This window comes from Amblyomma maculatum, chromosome 6 (genome assembly GCF_055883805.1).
Source record: "Amblyomma maculatum isolate TAMU_Amacu chromosome 6, ASM5588380v1, whole genome shotgun sequence".
NCBI lineage: Eukaryota > Metazoa > Arthropoda > Arachnida > Ixodida > Ixodidae > Amblyomma > Amblyomma maculatum.
The window spans coordinates 62,948,940-62,972,962 of NC_139349.1; the positions used below are offsets into that span (position 1 = coordinate 62,948,940).

Sequence of the window (24,023 nt, forward strand, 5' to 3'; positions counted from 1 at the left end):
ATAAAGGGACTAAAATCCATATTTTTTCTACCCACTTTTCGGCTGAAGTACACACATCGAATCACCCTCAGCACGTGTCAGAATATTTGGGCAGGGTATGTATTTGAGTCTGTCCGTGGCAGTAGTCAGAGGCTGCCGCAAGAAGAGAGGGGACATAGGCAGAAATTAAGGCAGAGTCTCGACACACTTCTAACAGTGTTGCGTGGTCTAAACGGCCTCTGTTCCAAAAAGGTGACCACCCCCAACACCGAGGGAAATCCGTTCTTACCTTGACCTCCAAGAATGCTTCGAACAGCCTATCTTCTAAGGCCTCCACTTGTGCCAGTATCGCCATGTCCACTCGCAGGGCCACGTCGGGAGACCACTGGTCCTCGTAATCTGGCGGTGGAGCCCCACCATGTTTCTCGGACACCTCACGGTCCAGGTCAGTGATCTCCAGGCCCACGTCTGCACCCACAAGTGAGGCTACTGCTGAGCACTCATGGTTCACTCCGTGAACTAAGCGTACAGACCGCCCCAATGACGTGACTAAGATCTTAAAACTAAGGGCTTTGGGCAACCAACACCGACTGCTTCTGCAATCTACTGAGAACATTGGTGTTGTCTCCCTTAGGAACATTTCAATAAGCCAATTACAGTGAAATCTCGTTACTACGAACACCACATTATCGAACTTTTCAAATTAACGAATTTTTTAAGAATCCCAGGCAGATTTGCCATGTTTTCAATAAACTATTTCAGAATTACGAATTTCAAAATAGCGTATATTTCAGAATAACGAACATATTTTATTTCTTGTTCTATAATTTTGGAACATCAGTATTACGAATTTGGCTAAAATTAACAGCACCGCAGCTTGCAACTCTCGCGTGAAACGAAACAGAAACCGCCGTTTCTGTGTGCATGGTCCGTGGGCTGTAGCTATCATCATCAGGACACCTAGGACCAGCTCCTAGCGCCACCATGAAGCTATGGTTTATTACGCAGTAGCCAGCAGGCCTAGCTGCCTGCGTTTTTTTTCTTCCTGTGTTGTGTGCCCTATGCGACTCGGTCGTTCGTGCATTCGCGCGTGCGGGACGGTATTTTTTTTTTTTTTTTGCTGCTGATTATCGTATTGCGAAGTTTGTGCGAGATTGGCGATTATATTAGCCAGCGAAGTGCCAAGAAGATATGAACGCAGCTGCTTTCACTGCAAGAAATCGACGCAGGGAAAAAGCGATTCGGCCTCTACAGACAGCCAGCATTGCCCCATCGACTGCCGCGATCATTATGAAAGACCGAGACAAGATTTTCAAAGCTCAGGGAGCATTGAAAATGGGGTCATAAAAAAACTGATTTTCTTTTCTTTTTTTGCACATGGACAACATCCGTACTTTCATAGCTCGGTGCAATCACGCACGCGATGAGGTGTTGCGGAAAGCGGAAGGTGTATGTGCTGTAGTGGTGTAATGTAGTGCGCGGTCGTGTTTGCTGCACGCGGCAGAAGAAAATAATGGATTTCTTCAAATAAATCAGCTTTGGAGTTAGTGCAACCTTTTCACTTGAGCTTTTGCTTGTCTACACACGTGCCTACTACCAAGGTACGTCATTTTCATACCTAGGTTTGACCACTGGCTTATAATCGCAGATTTTTTCATTACAACGATACTTCAAAATAACGAATGATTTTTCGCGGTCCCGCGGGATTCGTTATATCGAGATTTGACTGTAACAACAGAGATACCATCGTGCTCAACATGAGTTGCGACGCCCACCAGCGTGGCCGCAGTGCTTTCCGGGAACTCGGCGGTGTCGACAAGTGGTGCCAGTGAAAACGAGGGGAAAGGATTTTTTTTGCTCTTCCAGATGTCAGCGTTCTCCCCTGCATTGTCTGCTTTTCGCAGTATCAAAGTGTTCCGTGCGGTTAAAGCATTATCACGCCACCGGCGCATACATGACAGTGTCTGTGCAACAAAGCAAGGCCCTTGGCTGCAACCAAGCCTGTTTACAATCATGGGCATTCATCATGCCCGCATCCTGCGCCCGTCATCTAGCAAGTTTCACAACACGTGCCGCGGTTTCGGCGCGCAATAAAGGCTCCATGCGGTCAAGGCTTTATGCTTTCCAATTGCGTTGAAGAGACGAGATGCAGGGGATGCAGCTGACGGCCAAAGCCGCAGAATCCTTTCGACTTCCATTTTCAAACGCGTCATCTACGACACCATCGTGCATCCGGAAAGCGCTGCAGCCACGTGCTTGCTAGTTGCAAGTCATATTGAGCGCGATAGTACAGCACATAAATTGGTACTAAAGCTCAGAAAGATTTGGTTAAGCTGTTCTTTGTAAGCTAGACATACTGCCGTTATCTTGGCCAGAAACACTGCAGTGTTCCGAATTAATTTCCAAGAAACAAAGTAAAGAAAATACAGATGATCGGCATACACGACACCTCACAAAACACCTTCCATGTGTCTTGTTTCACACAGCACAATAAGTACTTCCTCATACGTGGTCGCACTTCGTAAGGTAAACCTTACACATGAAGTTAAACCTACACCTGGTGTCTGCAAAATTTATTGTACAGACATCCGTAAAAGGTATGAGCAAAATTTAGAAAAAGATTATGAATAAAAGCACCCAGAAGTTGAGTCACTGCCTACAGCATGAGTGTTCAGCGGTGCAACACTTGAAATTGATGCATGATGTAGGCAAACAGTATCTATCTATCAACCAATCAGCGGCAAAGCCAGTGTGCACTGGTTTGGCCACGCAGGCATACCTTGCTGGCTGTTGGGTATGCAGGCGACGGTACCATAGTTGAAGTTCTTTTCCAGCTGCTTCAGCAAAGCTTTCTCCCGAATTCCATTGCTGTGCAGGGCGCCCATTAGAGTTCGCAGCTGAGCAGAATCGGTGATGCGCCACCAGCCTCGCAGGTACTCTGGGTTACAAGCAAATCCTACGGTCATTCCTGAAGCGAATTAGCCTTTAACGCAAGCTACAGCCTCTACTCACCCACAAGAGCATCAAAAGAAGCTTTTGAAAACTTTTTCCTTATTTTTTAACACATCTTGTTGCAACTTGGCATACAAGTGCAGCATAGAATGCTGATTTCGAACCTCTATTTCTATTTCAGATACCTCATCAAGAAGAGATGATATGGCAAAATAACATGTCCGTTTCTTATGAGTCATGATGGTAATTCCTCATTATAAAAGATTTCTTCTAGGAACATTCATGCATTTCAAGAGGTCCAACCGTACATGCTAAAACTAAGAAATATTATTAATGGCATTTTCTTGATCATAAATAAGTACAAAAGGTGGAAAGAAAAACGTGTGTGGCAACAATTAGCCAAAATGTACTCTAATTGCTAATATACCACAATTAAGAAAAAAAGGAAAGCTTTAGGATGTGCAGTGGACATTTTGAAATGTCTGCATGTTTCTAAAAGAGCTCTATTTTAAAGAAAAATTACCATGTAGGCCCATAAGAAATGACCTAATTGGGACAATTATTGTGCTAATCTTACACTTGAGATGAGAAATTTGAAACCTAATTGTATATTTGAAATCAGCATTCTAGTTTACACTTGCGTGGTAAGTTTCAGCGAGACATGTTGAAAAATAAAAAAGGGGATTTCAAGACCCTCATACCCCCTTTACATACTGCCTCGATATCAGCTGTTCACTTAAATATGACGCTACTATTAAATGTAAGCAAGAACAGCAGGACGTTAAAAGGAAATGCAGAACAAAATATGAGTAATGATTGCACATTTGCACAGAAGTGAATTAAACACAAATTAACAATTACATGCAAATGGTGCACCAAATGCGAAACTTCACCAGACGGCTACAAAAACACTACCCTTCTCTCCTTCATGAAGTAGTAACATAAACAGTGAGAAGAAGGCGGGTCAGTATGTTGAGAAAGGAAAGACCGTAAACACACATAAGGTAGTAAGGCGTGGGGAAGAGAAAAGGATTTCTGCACCTGACTGTGTCACATGCATATCTTAATGTCATTTAGACATTATAAGGCAGAGGAAGGTAATGACATGTTCACACAAACTTTTACTTTTCATCCTGTAATCGAATTTGCACTACATTCAGCATCCAGGACTTTCACAAGATGTAAACAGGGTTGAAAAAAAAAGTCCTCTTAAGGGGCAATAAGAGCAGAATGGAAAGCAATTCTAATTCTCTCTATAATAAACCAACCCTATGCATTCAAGTAGGTAGCCAATAAGTTACTAGACAGCACTTCAGGGTCATGCCATCCTCAACAACTGATGTAGTAAAGGCATTCGTGTAGTAAAGATTTTTGCTGGTCTAAATGACTCCTACTACAGGGGGGTTTTACTACGACAGGGCCCAAATAAACCCAGAACCATCAACTGAGATAACGCACTTAACCTCTAATTCATAACTAAGCAGCTAGTTTCCACATTGATGACGTCACACTCTGAGTGGACATTATGATCAGATAGATTGCAACTCATAATTGAAGGAAAACATCATTTGTCAGTTTAAAACAACTAATACCAAAACTAATACATACATACTTTGTACACAGCATACTTGGCAAAGAAGCAAGCAAAACCGTAAGCCACATTTTTGGACTATAACACGCCTTTTCCATGCTGGAAACCAGACAGACATGAGCTACTCACCCGGAGGCACAGGCTGAGGCTTGTCATACTGGTTGGTGGTGTCCTCAGTCTCTATCACGCTCACAATCCTGGTGCCTATAGTAGAGCCAACAGTGGACGACACCTCTTCCTCCATGTCATCCTCGTCTCCATCCTTTGAGCCAGGAAGCCGTGCCAGAGACTCCTCATCACAGGGCACTCTTGGTAGCAAGCTAAACCACGGCTTTGACTTTTTCTGGACCGCACTTTTCTGTGGCTGGTCCGCTGAAAGTGGTGCCGTAAAGCCCCCTAGGAGGGAAGAGGTGCCATCCTTGCCCATGGTTACCATTACACCTGGAGTAGTAATCTGCGGTGATGGGCTTGGGGAGGAGGCAGATGATGGAGGTGCCGAAAACGTCCCACTGTTGAACAGCATGTTGCCAGCAATTATGGATGCAAAGAAGGGTGAGTGTAACATCCAGCTCTGCTCCAAGGTAGGCTCGGGCACGGGACTTTTAGCGGTGGACACGGGTGTTGCCGGTGCCGACGTTGTGGACATGGTCACTGCCGAGAGGTTGGCTGCAGACGTCGGCACAGCTGCCACTGGTGCTTCCTTTGCAGCAGAGGAAGACCCCTTTTCATCAGAGGACTCGGCCTTCTTCTCCTGCTCCGACTCAACCTTGTTCTCTTCAGCAAGGCCCATCTTTTCAGCCTCGCCGTCACACTCTGTTTTGACCTCGCTGGTTGTCAAAGCGACCGCCTTGGAAACGTCGTCTTTGGGCTGTTTCTCGGCCTCCGGCTCCTGCTTCACAGTCACCAGGGGGGCCTTGATGTCCTCTCCATTTTCTTCCCCCTCTTGCTGCCTGCCTTCCTCTTTGACCACAGTGGCGTTCACTTTGGCAGAAGCAGCCTCCTTGACAACCGAAGAGGAATCCTCGCTGCTGCTGTCATCCTCGTCAGCCATGTAATCAGTGGCCACAAAGTCCCCCATGCCATCCTGCTCGCAGGACTCCATGGCCTCCACAAAGACACCGCCGGCCACGGGCAGCAGCCAGTAGCGGCGCCGGAAGCGGTCCTGGCCCAGCATCACTGCGCGAATGCTGCTGCTGGCCTTGGCCACTTTGCTCTGGAACTGTGCCTGTTGCTGCACAAGCAATTACAATAGGGCCTACTATGACAATGCTGCTTTGCTCGAAAAGTAGTACTGTTTAAGTGCTGCATTAATGGCAATTATAGTAATATATATGACATTTTGTTAGTCTAGAATCTAAGCCTCTTCTATAGTCAAGCTAGAAAACAAGCAAAACCTTGCTATGGTGAACATAGAGTAAGTGCCTCCTTGCTGGCACTTACAAGCAAGAAGAAGGCAAGTCCTGAAGTAAGTCAAAGACTGCTTGACAGAGCAATCATTCTACTTGTAACAGAAAGAGGAAAAAAAAATCCTTCACACATTACATATTGCCACGGTCTTACCTCACCACGGCTAACCTCACTTAATCTTGGCAGGCTTTAAACTCGAAAGGTGTTAATATGCGATTATTTCCCCCTGTAACCTCTATAACAAGAGTTAAAAGATGAAATGTCAAGAGTTAAAAGATGAAATGTGGGACATAGTGAGACATAACTCGGAAACACGCTTTTCAAACGTTATTATAATGACTTGGACATTTGAAAATTCTGTTGCATTATGACATCTACGACTGTAAGCAAAAAAAAAAAGAAAAATGAAGAAAGGAAAGAAGTATCACACCTTTGAAAGCTTTTCAATCCTCTTTTCCAGTTCTTCATTCGTGAGGCTCAACTCGCTGTCCTGTGAACATTAATGCAGATACATGAACCACGAGTTTTTTCCAAAGCATTCTCAAAGATGAATACAACAGCATAAAGCTGCTCACATCATAGTTGTCAAGCTGTGTAAATACTATTTTATCAAATATTAAGTCTCAGAAACAGCACAAAGCAGTCATATTCATAAAATCCAATACAGCAAAACTTGAATATTTGCCTGGTTCATTGTATGTGCCAGCTCACTGGTTCAGAATAACGAGCAATAAAAATGCCCCAGAGTGTTACACCATTTTACATCTTGCTAAAGTTCTCGGATATTAACGTGTCCTAGTAGTATGTCCATTATTTTAGTCAATTTCTGATTGTATCGCAAGTTTTATGACCAAATGGAGGTTCACTGACGCACAACCCAATAGCGAGGGCACGTGACTCCTGAAGACATCTCTTGACATGCATTCACCGCACTTCAGAAGTGCAATGGGGCAAAGCATCTGTAAATGATGATGGTGCCGACAACAAAAAATGTGGCTACTTCCACACAAACTGCCACCAGGTTAGATACTACACTAAGTTTCTTTTACTCTAAAGACAAGGCAGATGTGCTTAGAACTACAAGCGAACCAGCAATGGCCTTCGGCCAATTAGCGCCGTGTATCTTCATGAAAGTGTCAACGAATACCTTTTGCACTTCATTCTTGTGTTACACAGTTCAAAATCCTAGCAGATTTAGCTAGTGTGTTTCCCCAACCAACTAACGAGTTCTCCCTCTCTTTTTTGTACGAGGAGCATCAGCGAGCTTCTTACTGCAAATTAGCTGAGAGCAACATAGTCCACTCACCAATAAAAAAAATAAGGCTTGAACGCTGCAGTCACTCACTGTCAGTTATGACCTCATTTTTTCTGCTTATGTGAAACAAAAATCTGCTCGCAACTGCCTGTTCTGCACTCACTGTGGCAAAGTCCACAAGAATATGGCAGCAAATATTTATTCTCTACACCAGGATATTGAAACCTTAAGTGGAAAACGTTTCAGAGAACTGTACGTCACAGTCTCAATATTTGACAGTAAAGCAAGCAGGTGGTGCTGGAGATGAAGGTTCTCACTGCGGCCATTTAAAATTAAAAAAAAAAAAAAAAAAAAAAAAACCGCAAGAAAAAAGGAACAACCCTTGGTATGATCACAACCGTGGATGTGATCATGCTGTGAAGCACAATTAATATCACAGGACAGAAAACGCTGCAAGCAATCCAGCAGGTTACGAAACCAAAAAAGCCACATCTTACGAACTGACCTTGGAAGACGAAATCTGCCCTTAAACTCCCTTTTAACGCCTTTAAAATGGAGGACAGCGTGCTACTTTGCCACTTTCCGCAGGCACATTATTCGCATTTCTAAAACTATCCGCACCTCTTCCTCTTCGGCGTTGTCAGCCTCCTGGGGATCGTCACTCTCGTTACCGCTGTCATTGGCAGCGTCCTCGTTATCCTCCTCCTCGTCCCGTCCGCTCTTGCTCGCCTTGTCGCCCGCCTCGCTGGCCGTCTCTCCCTTGGCACTGCTCTCCTCCGAGTCCTTGTTGGTGGGTGTGGAGGAGCCATTTGCAGCGGCATGGCTAGGGCACAGCTCACCAGAGGCTGTCCCATTGGTGTTGCTGCTGCTGCTACCATTATTGTTGTTGCTGCTGCTGTTGCCATTATTATTGCTGGCACTGTTGTTGTTGTTGTTGCTGTTGTTATTGTTGCTGCTGCTGCTGTGGGCAGTGTTTACTGCAGCAGCATTGTTTTCCAGCTCTTGTTTCAAAATTGCCTTACGCTGCCTGCTTTGTTGGGTGCTCCTCAGCCTGTGAACAGAACATCAAATAAATTTGTTACTGGTTCGATAAACATGTTCTAATTGAAGTCATTCAGTGTAGGTCCCTGTTAGAGACCATATTTGAAGGAACCACAATTTTGCTTCGCATTTTTCTGATAGCTCGGCTGCTATACACTTACTTGCGTAGTTCACCTTCGGCAAGCCACTTGTCCTTCCTTAATGTGTTCACAGTTTCTATGCTACTGTCCACTTGCCTGCATGTAAAAGAAATCATCAAAGCCTGCAAGAAAGCTGGGCAGAAACATCACATAGAAAAGCAAAAAAAAAACTGTCGCCTATGCTCACCGGACTACTACTCGACTGCATAGAAGCTCGTTGCACAGAAAGGCCATGATTTCAGACTTCTGTGTTGGGTTCAGGGCTAAGAAAGGTTTCTCAGTCACCCACTGGTACATCTGAAACAAGCAGAAATGCAATTTGTCCCAATATTATTTACAGTAAATGTCGAAAAGTTGGGTCAAAGACAACTAATTTCAGTGAAATATGCATTAAAAGAGTGCCTGAGAACCATACAGTGTGACAGTCTCTGGATATTTTCCCAGTGCTGGTCATATGCAGTGAGCTCAGACCTTGAGAATGTCCCCTCTGCCAATGACTGATCTTCACCAAAGCTAATGCTCTGTACAGGTCTCCAAAAGAATGCTACGCAGAAGAATTTGTCTAATGCTGGAATAAGAATTCACGCGGTTTGCAAGACCCGCAAAAAGTTGTAGAATGCTTTAAGAAAGTGGATACGGTAGGACCACTGTACAAAAATATAGTATAGGTTTATTTAATCATGGCTTGAACCTAATTATAAGAGCGAAACCTCTACTAAGCATGGTTTTGCATGTTTAGGAAGGTTGTACACAGTTTTACACTTTGAATTAAAGGGGCACTCATGCTTTCCTGAAGAGTACACGTGATAGTACCTTTAACCCCGCCTTTTCATTCCGCACTTTTTTGCAGTCTTTTTTTTTTTCTGTTTTGTTTTAAGTCGGATTTTGGGGAAAGGAAGGCGCAGTACCTCTCACTTTTCGGAAGAGACCTGCACTTAAGGGGGGATGAGGGTCTTAAAAACTTTTTCTTTATTTCTTAACCTATCTTGCTGAAAATTGCCATGGTGATATATCTTTGAATGGTGATTCCAAATATGTATTTAGATTTGAAATACCTCATCTAGACATGAAAATATGGCAAGATAATGTACCGCACATAGTGTCTTTTCTTACGGGCCATTACGGCAATTTCTTAATTAAAAAAACTGGTTTTAAAAATATGCTGTCATTTCCAAGAGCTTACTGCACATCCTAAAGCTAAGGAAATTTTTAAGAAGTCATTATATAGGTAATGAATGAATAACAAAGTTGGGAGAAAAAAAACAATGTGGGAGTAATTAGTTTACATCTGATCTAATTGCTAGTCTATCAGACTTTATCGAAAACGGAAAGCTTTAGGATGTGGCTGAGATTTTACTGAAAAAAATGATACCAAGTTCAATAAAATCCGTGCATGCAAACATTATGAAAAGTTCAGTAAGGCAAGGCTTTTTACCAAATAAACAAAGCTGAGAAAACTGCACTCAAAGTTTTACTCACTGTGCCACTTTTGTTTTCCAATCACATGGAAAGATTTAATGGTTTAGCATGCAGCCCAGTTATTGGTGAACAAAATGACACCAAATTTACATAAATCTGTTCATGTAATGGCTGTGAAAATCTATGTATGGCATTGGCACTTGACAAAAAAAAGATGCTCAGAAAGTCACTTGCTACAGTCTCTGAATCTTAAATCATTCACATAAGTCCTGGGCAGTAGTCTTGGGTTTTGTCAGGCCTGTGCCTCTTGGCCATCTTCTTCTTCACCTTTTCACTATCGTTGTGACCCTTATCAGACCTGTACAGCCTCTGTTTATCTTTTTCAAGGCTCCTACGAATGAGGCACCTGCCAGGGCTATAACCAAGCTGCTCTGCAACAGCTCTGCTGGTTGCTGCCATCCCTTGATTGAAGCGAGAAACTGCTTCTGCAACAGCCCTTTGAACAGCCAGCAAAGAGTCATGCGTGTTTTTAGAGCATTGGCTCCAGATAACAGAGTGCAGGCACTCGATAGCATTCTGTGTCATGCCATCTTTGCAGCGCGTCAAAAGGGCCTCGTCGCCCAGCCTGGCAAAAACTGGCTCAAGCGCAGTGAGAACATGGCCTGGCAGAGGGTTTTTGTGTGGTGGAGGCTCCATCTGGTTTGCCAAAGCACGATTGAAGGCACACCATGAATCAACTCCTTGAGGACAGCAACTGTGATCTGGGGCTTCATCTGTTGAGGTCAGGTGCAACAGCGTAGCTTGAACTGCCCTTTTCATGGCTGCAACGTCGTGGCTATGGCTCCGCAAGGCATACCCATAGTAATTGGTGATCTTTTTTATCTTTTCCTGGATAAGGTTGCCCTTTCCACCAAGAGATTGCCTTTGTGCCTTCTTTTTCTCAACCAAGTTGCGAAGAGCCGTCCCCATCTGCTTGTGGACGTGGTTGAGGCAGTCCTTCTTTTCGATGGATATATATCCATACACGCCTTCCTGGGTCAATGCATGAAATGTTCGGCTATCACCATCCGAAAGTATGGTTGTGTACCGCAACCCATTTTTTTCCAAAGACCTATTGAATAAAATCATAGCTGCTTCGGTCTCCATTCGTCCGGCATTGCAGTCAATGTTCTTCATACACTTGTGGTTCACAGCCCAGTCACTGTAACCATCATCACTGGGATCAGGTGCCCCTTGGCACCCACGACAGTACCTCGAAAGCACAACATGGTCCAATACAAGGCCAGTGTACAGTTCTATAATGCAGCCAACTGCAATATTTGAATTGTGGCCACGCGTTTTCCATGTGCCATCAAATATCACGTCTACATTTCCTGTTGGGTTCAGGAAGTCTTTGTATAAGTCCTTCACCACTTTGACACTTGCTGCTTCTGTAGCAGTAGCAACTGCCTGGCAAGCTTTCACCATGGTGTTCATGTACCCCCTGAAAGTTTTGTGGTGAAGTCCTCGGTGGGAGAGATTCATTGTTGCACAAAAATCCGCTAGAGCAGTCACTCCCTTCCCTATACTTTGTATGCCTTTCATCACCCGCAGATTTACTTCAAAGGGTGTGATGCTAGATTTCCCGGGCACTCGTGGCGACGAAAAGTGCCGCTCGGCGAAATCGTAATTCGAACATGTGAGCACTAACTTCACAGCTAAGCCATACTCTCTTCCGCTGCATTTCGCGAGTTGAACACTGGCCATCCCACACTTGCTGCAGCTTGTGGATGCAAACAGCTTCTTCAGTATGCTCATATCAACAATTACATACTCAGTGCCGCGATCGTCGTCTACACTTACTGTGCTGACGTTCATCAGCTCGAACTTGCGGGAAGTCGCGGACTTCTTCGCCAATGACGTCTTGGCGTTATCTGCACATTTTTAGCGTCCCGCGCACTCCGCCTCCGTAAAAAACACTTTGTCCAAACGTTGAACACGCGAGCTCGGTTTAGCCGCGTCCGTCGGTGCTGAAGCGACGTGCGGAAACACCGAAGTCGTCGTTAGGCTTAGCTCAGCCGGCTGGGCCGCTTCAGACGACACAGAATTTGAAGCTACTCGCAGAGCATCAAAAGTCGATATTTTCGACGGGCTAAGTCCAGGCGCATCCACTGGAACCGCAGACACTTGCGGTAACACCGAAGTTGACGCCGATCGGCACGGTCCAGCCGCGGCGTCCACCAACGAAGCTGACATCGACGATGTCGGTCCAGCCGCGTCCATCGGCAAAACTGTGGTCGACGAGTTCAATCCAGCCGCATCCGCCGACGGCCCTGCAGCTTGCGTGGAATAAGATGTGGCACTCTTATTCCACGCGCGTCTCTTTTTGCTGACTGCTTTTCGCGTGCTTGCTTTCAAGCGCGCGTCCCGCGCCATCGAGACTCGCGGAACAGACACCAAGCAGGCAAATACACACGAAAACAATAACTTCGAAGCTAAGAGGAGCGAGTTAATAGTCAAAATATTTACAGGAACGATGAAAAAAATGCAGAACGAGAAATGCTAGGAAACAAAGAGGAGCGCAAAAAATCACGTGCCAGCGGGCAAAAGCAGACGACAAAGAGTCGGCAACGCGGTCGCGGGAGGTGAGGCATGCGTCAGGGCCAATCAGAAGGCTGCGCCTCGGAGAGCGCGCGCTTTACCCAATCAGCGGCTGTCTCGCGACGATTCACCCCTTGCGGACGGATGCCGAAAGCTCCGCTGTGCGAAAATCTACAGCGTGTTGAGAGACGCCAGGAGAGAGAGCGGGAAACGAGCTTTCAAACGAGACCAAGATGGCGCCTATCGGTTCGCGCCGCACGGAGCTACAGCGGCTTGAAAATGGTGCAAATTTTCGCGTTTGGCGTTCAATTTCGGCTAACCGACGTTTCTGAATTGCCGTTTTTTTAATACTTTGAGTAGGAATTTAGCTATAATATTTTGTAGAGGCAAAGTCGGGACCAAAACAGCAATTTTTGAAAATTGCCATTTTTGACCATTTTTCGCGATTTTAAGACCCGCGTCCCCCCTTAATTAAGTCAAAGTCATTGGAACCCTGCAAGCCAATATCCGAAGTTGCACTCAGAGTAGTAAAGCTTACACGAGCATATGTTAAAAAAATAAAGCACTGCTAACAGCTACAGATGGTGTAGGGCAGCTTCAATTAGTGTTGCTTGTGCTGCATAAAAGTGTCTATGTTACTATTCATTACTGTTATAACTGCTCTTATTCTAAACTTAGCGGCAGCGATGATGAACAGCTAGACACCTTCAAAGAGGCTGCCAACTTCTTGGTTACATCTAAAGAAAGCAAAACTTGGGCTTCGTAACTTTCAACATCCCCACTATTGCCAAAAACATACACTGACATGCACAAGTCACTCCGACAAGTTCGCACTTTCCCAAAAGGGCACCCCAATGTCAACGACTGTGCAATACTGCATGTCTGAAGTGAGAACACAAGAGCACTGGTGGCATGTCCATGATAAAATGCCATCCAGCACTTGTCTGCGGTTTACCTCTGTGACCTTACAGGAAAACTAAGTATGAGCAAGCAAACATCATTGTATAGCCTGCAGCAGTCCACTAACGTTGGATGCTGAACCTTTTGTTATGTAACAGTAACATGCACCATTAATGCAATCTCCGTCAGCTACTACCAATGTCTGGCAACTTACAGCACATTCTTTGTCAAGAGCCATGAAATACAGGTGCAAAGCCTCTGTCACGCTGTCATTGGTGATGGAAGCATCCTTCATGTGCTGCCCAAGAACCGTCACAGCCTGTAAATGGCAAGAAATGAAGTGTCATCAATAAAACTACCACTTAGCGAATTGCTAATCAATGCCCTATGTAACAGACAAGAAAAGCTATTGGACAAGTTGGCAACAGTATTCCACAACTACCGCACAACGGATGAGACACTGAGGGACAGACACGACACATGCGGCTGCGGCTGCTTGAAAAGGGACGCAATTATTACGTCCCTTGCCAGGAAGGAGTGATCTATTCTTTGCTGCTACATTGTGGAAAAAAATACATCTTTCAAAGAACGAAAAATGTTTACGATGTCATGTCAAAAAACAAAAATTCCATATGCTTTGCTTTGTGTCAGCGGCTGCTGGCTCTTTTTGTGGATAACAAGTCCCTCAATTCCATATAACAATGCACAGCAGAATCTGCAAAGACGATGACAATGAAATTAACGCTTGCCTGCAATTCTCTTTGCATATCACTCATAACAAGTCCCTCAATTCCACATAGCAAAGCACAGCAGAAAGATGGTGGTGATAATGAAACTATCACTCGCCCGCAATTGTACAAGAAGTGTGCCGTAAAGCTGTGCACTGCTGGTGAGGGAGATATCAGATGTACGTACGACAGCAAGGATTCAGGATGAATGTACCGTGCAGTCCACTTGTAACGTTACCAGATATAACGATATGTCGCTTATAACGATCAAATTCTTGGGATTTATCAATTTTCCCATTGGTCCAATGTAAAAATAAAGCAGATATAACGATCGAATATCAGCAGTAAATCGGATACAACTATAGTTTTATTGTCGCCCGGTAGATGTTTACCACGAAAATTTGTATGAATGTTTTATAAAAATAGAATACTAAGAAGAGAATGACATGAACTCTCAACATATGCGGTGAAAATGGACTATCGTGGAGAAATGCGAGAGCGCCATTGTGTGCGATTATGAAATGAGCACTACCATCATTGGAATCGCTGTCTATTACCGCGCAATGGGTGCGGCCATATCGTCATCGCCATCGCCAATTGTGCCTCCGTGGAAGACGGCGCCGCCCACATAGAAGGCGCGACAGTTCTCGAGATGAAACAACAGATTCATCAGGATTTCTGGCAGGGTTTCAAGGTTGGAAGCCTCGTGAAAAAATGTGGGCATTCGCTCTCTGCGATTTTAACGATCATCAAGGCTGGGAATGCCCTGCAGTTCCAGAAGTCCCGGGTCATAATGTTCCAGAAGTCCCGGGTCAATGGCCCTCTCAGCCAGAAAAGTTTTGGTGCATCCTCGTTGCATCCACTTTCGTGACAAGCTTGGTATACCGGTAGAATGAAGTCCATACAGTGAGCGAACAATATGACGTCCGCCATGCTTACAAGTGAAGTGGCGGTCGAGGAGCGCTCAAGGTAGCGTCGTTTCAGACTCGAGATTCTCGAGGAAACTGCTGGAGGAGCGATTAGAATGGAGGTTGCTTCTGAAACAAAAAACAGGCCTTGAGAGCTGCTTGGACTAGAAGTTGGAGTGAAGGTGTGTTCGTGAATATGGCGGTGATTGTTTACACCTGTATAAGGCTTACTTGAAAGTGATTTTATCAGCATCGCAGCTATGCAGGGTGGACATGGAACTAAATTATGCATTATGCAACAAATTGACGCGCCAGGTAGCTCTTGTGTATGGTAAGAATTATATGCTTTCTGAGATGTTACCTAAAGAGTGAGAATTAAAAAATGAGGGTAAAATGAGAGTACTCTGAGGCAACTTTGCAAAACCCAATGATTATTAAGGCTGCAGGACATCGAAATGTAAAAAGGGCAGTCACGAAATAAAAGTAAAAGTAATACAAGCACTACTGTTGCGCTGCACCATGAGGGACAGCGCGAAGCCCCTTAAAGCTTGAAGCAGTTATAGTAACAGTCGGACTGCTCTCAATTCAAAAGCTGGCAACCACTGCCCAAGATGCAAAAAGTTCACGTCAGTCTTTTTCGAGGCCATTATATAATTTGAACATCGATCCCAGTCCCTTGAAACTCAAATGAACGAGTTGCAACTGTACACACATAACAGCAAATAGACATTCCCCTAGTCATAGCAGCAATGTAAATTCAACTTATTTCTCGAGTAAGCAAACGAGGTAACAAGAATGTGGAGTGAGGTAACAAAACTGTGGAGTGAGGTGCTCCATGTACTGACAAATGAGGCCACATTCTCTACCACAAGAGAAGCCACGAAGGATTTCCAGTGACAGAACAAATAATATCATGAATTGACCGAGTATAGCGTTTCAGCCTCCCTCCCCCCTTTCCCTCTTAAAAAAAATTTTTCCAGAGGGACAAAGAGTGAACTGAGGGAGACAGCACCTCTTTGCAGGATGGCGTTCCAGGGTCGTGGATGGCACATGTCAGCAGGTGCTGTACAACAGTGAGCAGTTGCTGCTCAGACTTGGTGCCGTGGTTGATCAGACCAAGCTGAAGGCTGTTCAGGCTCGGAATCTTGTCCACATCTGGAAAAGAAAGAGTTCCACCGCAGTTGCAGCTTTCTGCTCGCACACCAAAGGTTCGGTGCGGTGCTACACAAAACAAAGCTGCAAGCCTCGATCTTGTACTCCCCTTTTTCCATTTCTGGCTGACCAGACACACGTTCTGCAGAGCGAAATCTTGCATTTCCAGCAACAGAAATGAAAAAAATTAGAAGGGTTCAACGCTGCTGAACCAAATACTCAGCGAAAGCATTAGCTGCAGGTGACCAAGCGTTCTTCTTCTTCTTCCCCAGCCCACATATAAAGCACCGCTTTAACCAAGCCATATGAATGCGTGCCTTAGTGATCTATAGGGGTAACGTCCAAGGTCCTGGCAGGCTGATTCTGACATAACCGTCCCATGTGAAACAAGAGACCCAAGTTGGCAGCTCCTGCCAGGGGACCACAGACACAAACACGGCACACAGCGACGAGTGGTTAGACTTGGCATAGTATTGCTTTCGCAATAAAATCAAAGACAGTATAATAATAACAAATACCACCAGCATAGCTCAAGGAACAGATGGGGCCATAGGTATGAGAACAGAACTGAAAGCAGTCAAGAAAAGCAGTGGGTGGCATACAGGCTTACACAGATGAAAAAATGCTACAGCCTACGCGAGCTTCTAAAAGGCGCAGAAAAGCCACAAGATGATTTGTAATTGGCTTTTGGGCCAAAAATGGCGATTCTGCCTTGCAATCTGTCGTGCTACTACTACTACTACCACATTAATGCATTCTTCCCTACTTCGATTCTGGCATAAGGGTCCCCGTGCACTTTTCTACTACTTTTTCCTATGTTTAAGCAAAAATACTTGTTTCAAAAGAACACCGTTTAAACTAGAACTATGCAAGTAGCAAAACAAAGCTTTAGGCGAGAAGCGAATTCAAATGTTAGAAACTGAGTGCGTACTGAATCTAATATTTTCGAGTACTGTCAAGTTATATTACAGAAAAAGTTATCGAATAACAACCAGAAAAAAAAAAGCTAACTTATAAGTGGTGTGCGAATAGCTAACGCTTGGGTGCAAAGTGAATAGCAATAATGAAAACTGGTATCAAATTAGAATATTCCCAAATTTCAAAAATGAGTAAAGATAGCCGAGAACAAAGAGAACCTTTTTTCCTTCAAAACATTGCAAAAAAAAAAAGAAAGATACTGCAAAAACAAGTTGCTTTCGCCCATTACAGTAAAATCTCGGCGATAAGCATCCGATTGACACGAATTTCTGTATGATACGAATTTGCTACATTCCCCGGCCGGAGTGCATGCATTGTGTACAATGTGCAAAATATTGGATGTTCCGAAGACTCTCCCTTGCCACTACGGATGATACGAGCATGCGAACTGCAACCGCAACCTTGTACTACTCGCACGTACTACTCGCACATTGTTGACTCTACGCTCGTCAGCCACGTTGTATGTACGCACCACAAGCAGTTCGCGGTGACGCATGGTCCGCACCTCGCCAACATCGTGATTGCCTGTCGCGCTCATGCAGCAAAAAGCTTTCAGCGGCGCGTGACCCACAAACCGCATACGTTGCAACTACAGCAGCTGACAGTGGTGGGCACACCGGGCATGCATGAACCGCACATCGCTGGCTCCGCGATTGCGATCCGCGAGCAGTTTGCGGCGCCGTGCGACCCGCATGTCGCCGAGGGGCTTTATATGTCGCCATCTCCACGCCCCGAGAAATACGTGGAGGCATGCAGACCGCACATCACGATCATTTTCCACACCGTGAAAAGTTTGCAGCGGCGCACGGCGGGCATACGGGCCACACATCGCAGACTGCGCGACCGCTAGTCACGCTATACGCATCGCGAGCAGTCGGTGGCACTGCGCGGCTGGCACGTCGCTATCTCCTGTTATGCTGTACGCGCCGCAAGAAGTCCGCAGGGACACGTGGCTAGCACGTCGCCGTCGTCACGATCGTCTTTCGCACTGTGTGCGCCGCGAGTGGTGAGTTGTGACTGTGCAGCCATAATAAAATTTCTCGGACGTAAATAGATCTGCGCGACTGCCTTTCCCATGCTTCAGGATACTCATTTTCTTTCGTTTTGATGATACAAACTTTTCTGCAACCCAGTGAGATTCTTATCGCCGAGGTTCTACTGTATCAGCATAATCTGTTATACCTAAGGCCTACCAGGGCTCTTAGAGCGTTGTTTTCTTTGTTGCAACGTCCAAAGACGAAAATACGGTTGTGGAATGCAACCCTAAACGAAGCGTTTTCACAACACATGGCCCGTTTAGCCCTCTTGCACTTCTTAGTGACAGGCGTCAACAAAAGAAACGCTGTCGTGAACCATGAAAAGGCGAAACCAAGCACACCGATAAGTGGCCCAGCATGCATGCCCGACTTTAAAAGTGTGCACGATTTTCAAAACGATTCTTTGTTGAATATAAGCAATAATTTGGAACATCTGGGATCAAGGTATTTACAGTGACACATATTTAAATGATGCATAACATGATCATGACAAAATTTGAAAGATAGAAACAGCTCACCAAAATGGAGAGTTTCACCGAAGTTGTGAAGAAACTCCCGGACCATCAAGAGATTGGCAAACGCGGTGCCTGGAACCTTAAGCCCAGGTATCCTGTTCAGTGTTGGCAAAGGCTGCAGAAATAATTAAAAAAGGGGGCACACTCTGTAAGCCCTGCCTGTTAGTTACACCTCTGCAATAATAGCAAAGGATTTACTAGACTACATAATTGTTCGCAACACCACTCCATCACCTAATAATTTTATATCACCCTGAATAACTCCAATGCACCCATCGTAAGAGACTGCCACGAAAAGACCACACACATTTAAAATTGGCCACTAAAATTATATTCACCATGAACATCCTGTTCAAACCCAACTACTACTCCGTTCACAACCAGCAATAATGCAAATATGTGGCCACCCTCAGTGCCTGCAAATTTCTGCTGTATCACGGTTTTCTATTAGTAAAAACAATTCAACCACCAATTCAGAAACTTTAAAAAATCCAATTCGGCTTGCACCCGGCCAATTCCCAAGACTAGAGGACCAGACAGACACTAGCTAATTTGAACACTACAAATATTCCGCAGGTTAATTTGAATGGACTCCCGAAGGGAGGCCATGTACAGGTATGAAGTGTAGCAAGACATGTTCAAAAGAGCCCTACTCAACCCCAGCTTCAGAGGATGGCCTTCTTCAAGAAGTGTCCGACCACTTTGTTCTGTTTCCTCTTTTCTGAGCTTCGTGCCAGCCTGTGCTTGATAGCAGCTAGCATCAGCCAGACAACCTAACCCAGCTAAGCCCCATTTCAGAACCTGACACATAGCTGGTGTCCTCCTCTCCCTTTTCACCCTTTCAAAAGCGCTATTTCCTTCATTTTCACCTCTGAGGTTTCTTTCTTCCAGTGTGCCTAAACTATGCGCTCGTCACATGTCATCTGCTGTTCTTGTGGTAAAGACTCCTCACACGCAACAGTGACGCTTATGACTGATGTGACAAGGGCGCTCTGGCATGTCGCACCGTGAATGATATCAGGGAGGCATTTACAGTTTTGGAACAGTTCTGCTTCAATGCTCCCGACAGCATGCACGAATTAAACGTGAAAAACAGTCATTGCTGCATTGCTCACATCTCAAAACCAGCCAACTATTGCCCAAAATTTTACTAAAATTTACAGCAGGCATCAGCGGCGTTTGAAATTGATTTACAGGATAGAAAAGATGCAGTATCTGTCACAATTCTCCGCGGACACATGTACCACGCCGTAAAAGACGGGAGGAAGGTGGAAGTGAAAGAAGAGAGGGAAGAGTATGAGCAGACGTGAAGGGCGCGACATCGGAGCTTCACTGCCGGATCTAGGTGCTGATCAATGCCTCCTAGAGACCAGGCCTGCATGTCACGCGGCATGACGTCAGCCACGTATCACATAGCCGACAATTAACAGAAGAAACGAAGATATATATATTTTTTTTTGAAGTCACACTTTAACAAGCAGGACTTCGGCCTGCAGTTTAAAGAAAAACATTTCAGTAGAGCAAAGGTGACGCATCGTGTGCACTCCTCCCTGAAAAGCTAGTAAGTTCTTCTACCTGTTCTTCAGCCAAACGACGCTCTGTGAACCTTCAACACAAAATTAGTCACAGTTTATTTTCCAATCAAGATGCACAAGGTGCCAAATGGCGCCCAATGTTACTATGGAAGCACAAATCAGGAGATGCGCCTTTTACAGCAGTGCGGCACCTTATTCAATGCTATACTTTTGCAGGCAATTTTCAAAGGGATATCTACACAGTTCAGTTCATTACATTTAATTATTCGATATATCCAGGATCAACTGTGTAGAAGACTATTCGGCATGACAAGAAATGGCAAATAGTTTGATGCTGCGCAAATGACTGGCCCTTTCACTGCACTCAAACCTGGCAAGTATAAAATAAATAGTGCCAGCTTACAAGAGCGTCCTTCAGAATCATGTCCTCCACGGGTCTCCTGACCTCCTTCAAGATCTGCAGCTCCACTTTCTTTTGATCCTGCAAAGTGAAACAAAATAGGCTCGTGTGAGAGAGCAAGCCAACGAGGTAATCACCTAGAAATTGCCCTGTCTAAAATAAATTCAACACCTATCTCCTTGTTCTGTGACAAAACGTGCAGGGATCTATTTACCTCCATCTTCTTGCGGTTTTCCAGGGCACGAACAAGCAGCATGTGCTGTCTTCTCCTTTCCCTTTCCTGATGAAGAAAAACACACGGCAACCACAACCAGTTTCAAAGTGCACAAGAACTGTTTTGAACTTAAAATAGACTTAAAGCTACCCCAGTAAAAACATGTAGCCTTGGAGCTGTTTTCGATAGGCTTCCCTCCTAAGAGGAGGTTTCAAGCCAAGCTCAATAATTGCTCCCAATAGCTGGGAGAAATTGCCCTTGTATAATTTGCACTGAGCGTACCACAAATTACCACAATACCACAATTATATCGCAAGATTTCCTCAGAATAAATGTTGTGAGACACAGACACATTTATGAGATGCCTATGCTCTTTTGAAGCTACACGAGACAACTACATACTGTAGCCCTGCGGCAATGTAGTCATAGATTTCGTCGGCAATGCAACAAGTAGATTTTGGTGCGCTTTGTACACAGGTGCAACTTATATTGCGCGCGAGGACGTACTGTGGCACCACCTCTCGGAAGCGCCCGCATGACGAAGTGGGATAACACACGAACGGCTGCTGTAGGATGCTTTCCTAGGCAGCTCAGTTGCACGCTAGCATTACATTCATTTATTTATTTAATATACACCTCGGTCTGGGCCTGTATAAGCTTATTTTAAAGGGCCACTGTCCAGGGAAGACCCTTTTAAGCAAAGGAGCCCAGTGTTTCATCAGGCACAGGCACAGGAGATAGCCTGTGCAAAATGCTACAGTGGCACGCGCGCCACAAAGCATCGAAAATACAATTCAAAGCTCTCTCATGCTCTCCTCCGGGAAGCCAGCTTCCCCGTTTCCTGCGCTGGCCCGACGGGCCACAGCAATGACGTACGTACCGCGAACGATGTCCATCGGTCCGTCTCGCTGACTGACGGGAGAAGGATGGGTGTCTACCGCTCAGAGCGCGCTTTTCCCTCGCCACGGCCAGACTGAATCCAGCGGCGCGCGCTCCCTCAACCGTTTTTTTTTTTTTCGCGCTCGCGGAGAGCCACGCCCCACCTCCCGCCAAACGTGGCGGAGGAAGGGGAATTTGTATTGCGGAGGTTAGACGACCTCGGGCAGGAGAGTGAAAAACCTTTGCGAGGGAACGGAAGAAGAGAGGCATGACAGAATCGGGTGATTGCGGTGGCTATAACTGCGTTATTAGTTACTCTGTTCAAAAACATTTTGCGGACTTGCGTTCTAGGGGCGAAGTCTCACAGTCACCGGGGAAAATATTTTTGACCGGAGGGTGGACAGTGGGCCTTTAAGGTATGAGACACACTCATTCGGCAAAAAAGCCCTTCAATCAGAGTTATCGAAGTTGGTGAACTTTACTGCTACGATGACGCACACCGGCTGCAACAGCTCTGCTGTAACGGCAAAAAAAGAAAAAACTGAAGCAACCACACAACCAGTCAGATGTAAGCAGTCAGTGCACAGGTAATGGGATTCTGTCAGGGGCCTGACAGATGCTGAGCACGTTCGCATAACGCCGGCGGAAGCGGCACCGTTCGCCTGCTCCCTTGAACGTAGCAAACAAGTTTGACTGTGAGGATGACAAGGATTAATTTTTTAGCAAGTGTGAAGATGTGCGTTCCACACAGCGAATCCTTGCGCACTGACTACCGTCATTGAGTGGATATTTATTTTCCCCGCATAGTGTTTTTTTTTTTCTTCTTGTTTGTTTTTTAACACATATCTCGATCAGCACATCACAACATGCATGCAATGCTCTATCTTTCCTTTATTCAAGAACTCTGTCATTTGAAATTACTACAGCACTGGAGACGCTGCCCAAGACAACTCACCATGCATACCGCTGTCCGAGGCGGCAGAATCTTCTAGTTCATTTCAGTGAAACTTTCGTGTCAACGCATTCATTTAGAATAACTTGAGACCTTCTGGCCTTTGCACGATCCCTCTTTTCTTTGGGAGGGTACCGTTCCGTGAAAAAAACCAGCATCTTTTCCATCCTTCCAGCAATAGGATCGTTTGCTTCACAAGTGATAAGCGCAAATTAAAACGCGCACACAGTTTCTTCTGCCGTTCACCGAACTTTTAGCGCCAACTCTATGGGCGAAATCTTGCTCACTGAAATGTCTGCTGCACACATCTTAGGAATGATCACCCACTGATTTGCCCATTCAAATTTTGATTGAGGAAGGTTCTGTGAGCTTATGCTTCGGAAACATAGGAGCTTGCGCCAGGTTCCCTCGCTTACGTCCGGGTAGTAATGGACAGTAGCGACAGCTTAAATAAACTTCAGCAGCCTCAGTAACGATGCAAGATCAAAAAGTGCAAGGCTGGCACTCCATATCAGCCAAAACTAAATAAATAAATGCGACTTTTAGCTTTTAAAATGCACAAATTCAATCAAGTATCTGCTTCAGCAGCAGTAAGAGGAGTCACGCAATCCCACTTGCTCCCAGGTCGACACTAGTGCCGTTCGCTCCAGTGGTGGCGCTCGCACCCAATACAGAAAAAGACTGATAGGCCACTGTGTGTGCTACCTTTTGCCACGCCTAGCAACTATGTTGGTAAATAAAGACAATGTCCAAACTCTTATCTAGTCATAAAATTCCTTCTTATCTGATCCTTATCTTATCTAGTCATAAAAACTAGCATAAAATCAACAGCGCATTGCCACAGGATCTTGACATGCTGCCAAAGACCATACCACAGATAGCACAGACAATGCTGAAAGGGCACATAGGTATTTAGGAATAAACTAAGAGCTAACTTTCCGGAAGGCAGACAGACGAACGGCAGCAAGTTTCTAAGGGATCGAGAACCATCCATGCAGAGCAGCTATTGCGATTACCTTTTTCCGGTACTGCCAAAGAGAACCTCGGTGCATTTTTTTTATGATGCTTACCAAATGAACAGGCGCAGCTTATACACCAGTGCGACTTATATATTTCTTTCAGAAAGCATTCCACTTGCAGGGGGTGATACTAATACGCAGGTACAAATTATAAACTTTGCAAAATACAGTATATGTAAGGAGTTAGTAAGCACAGATCACTGCGTGACTTCACCTACACTCCAGTAAATAATTCTTGGAACAATTTCTTCCCGACATTCAGTTTTGGTTTTCGTTTCATGTTGCCAAACGGTTCTGACGTCGCAAGGATGAGTTCAGGTGAGGTGCACAGAAACCACAATATAACTGATCTTTTTACAGTCACTTTCATCTCGGCTTCCGCAGCAGCTTAGATTAAGAGCTCTTGCGAGCTAAAACTACCAAGTAGCAAACATATTGCAGT

The 24,023-nt window shown here is 45.1% G+C and overlaps 1 protein-coding gene across 7 annotated transcripts in view; it reads right to left on the reverse strand.

Annotated features, from left to right (window-relative positions):
• Window positions 1-24,023, reverse strand: part of LOC146185878 (bromodomain adjacent to zinc finger domain protein 2B-like) — a 122,199-nt gene that overhangs the window by 32,067 nt on the left and 66,109 nt on the right. For all 7 annotated transcript variants that reach the window (XM_084606815.1, XM_084606810.1, XM_084606814.1 and 4 more), the window contains 12 exons: window positions 20,732-20,797; window positions 20,521-20,598; window positions 18,586-18,697; window positions 15,913-16,055; window positions 13,479-13,583; window positions 8,553-8,662; window positions 8,387-8,461; window positions 7,806-8,235; window positions 6,360-6,419; window positions 4,652-5,753; window positions 2,759-2,917; window positions 269-447 (listed from right to left, as the gene is read on the reverse strand). In XM_084606815.1, coding sequence (XP_084462941.1) covers window positions 269-447; window positions 2,759-2,917; window positions 4,652-5,753; window positions 6,360-6,419; window positions 7,806-8,235; window positions 8,387-8,461; window positions 8,553-8,662; window positions 13,479-13,583; window positions 15,913-16,055; window positions 18,586-18,697; window positions 20,521-20,598; window positions 20,732-20,797 — 2,619 coding nt within the window. The remainder of the gene's footprint in view (window positions 1-268; window positions 448-2,758; window positions 2,918-4,651; window positions 5,754-6,359; window positions 6,420-7,805; window positions 8,236-8,386; window positions 8,462-8,552; window positions 8,663-13,478; window positions 13,584-15,912; window positions 16,056-18,585; window positions 18,698-20,520; window positions 20,599-20,731; window positions 20,798-24,023) is intronic.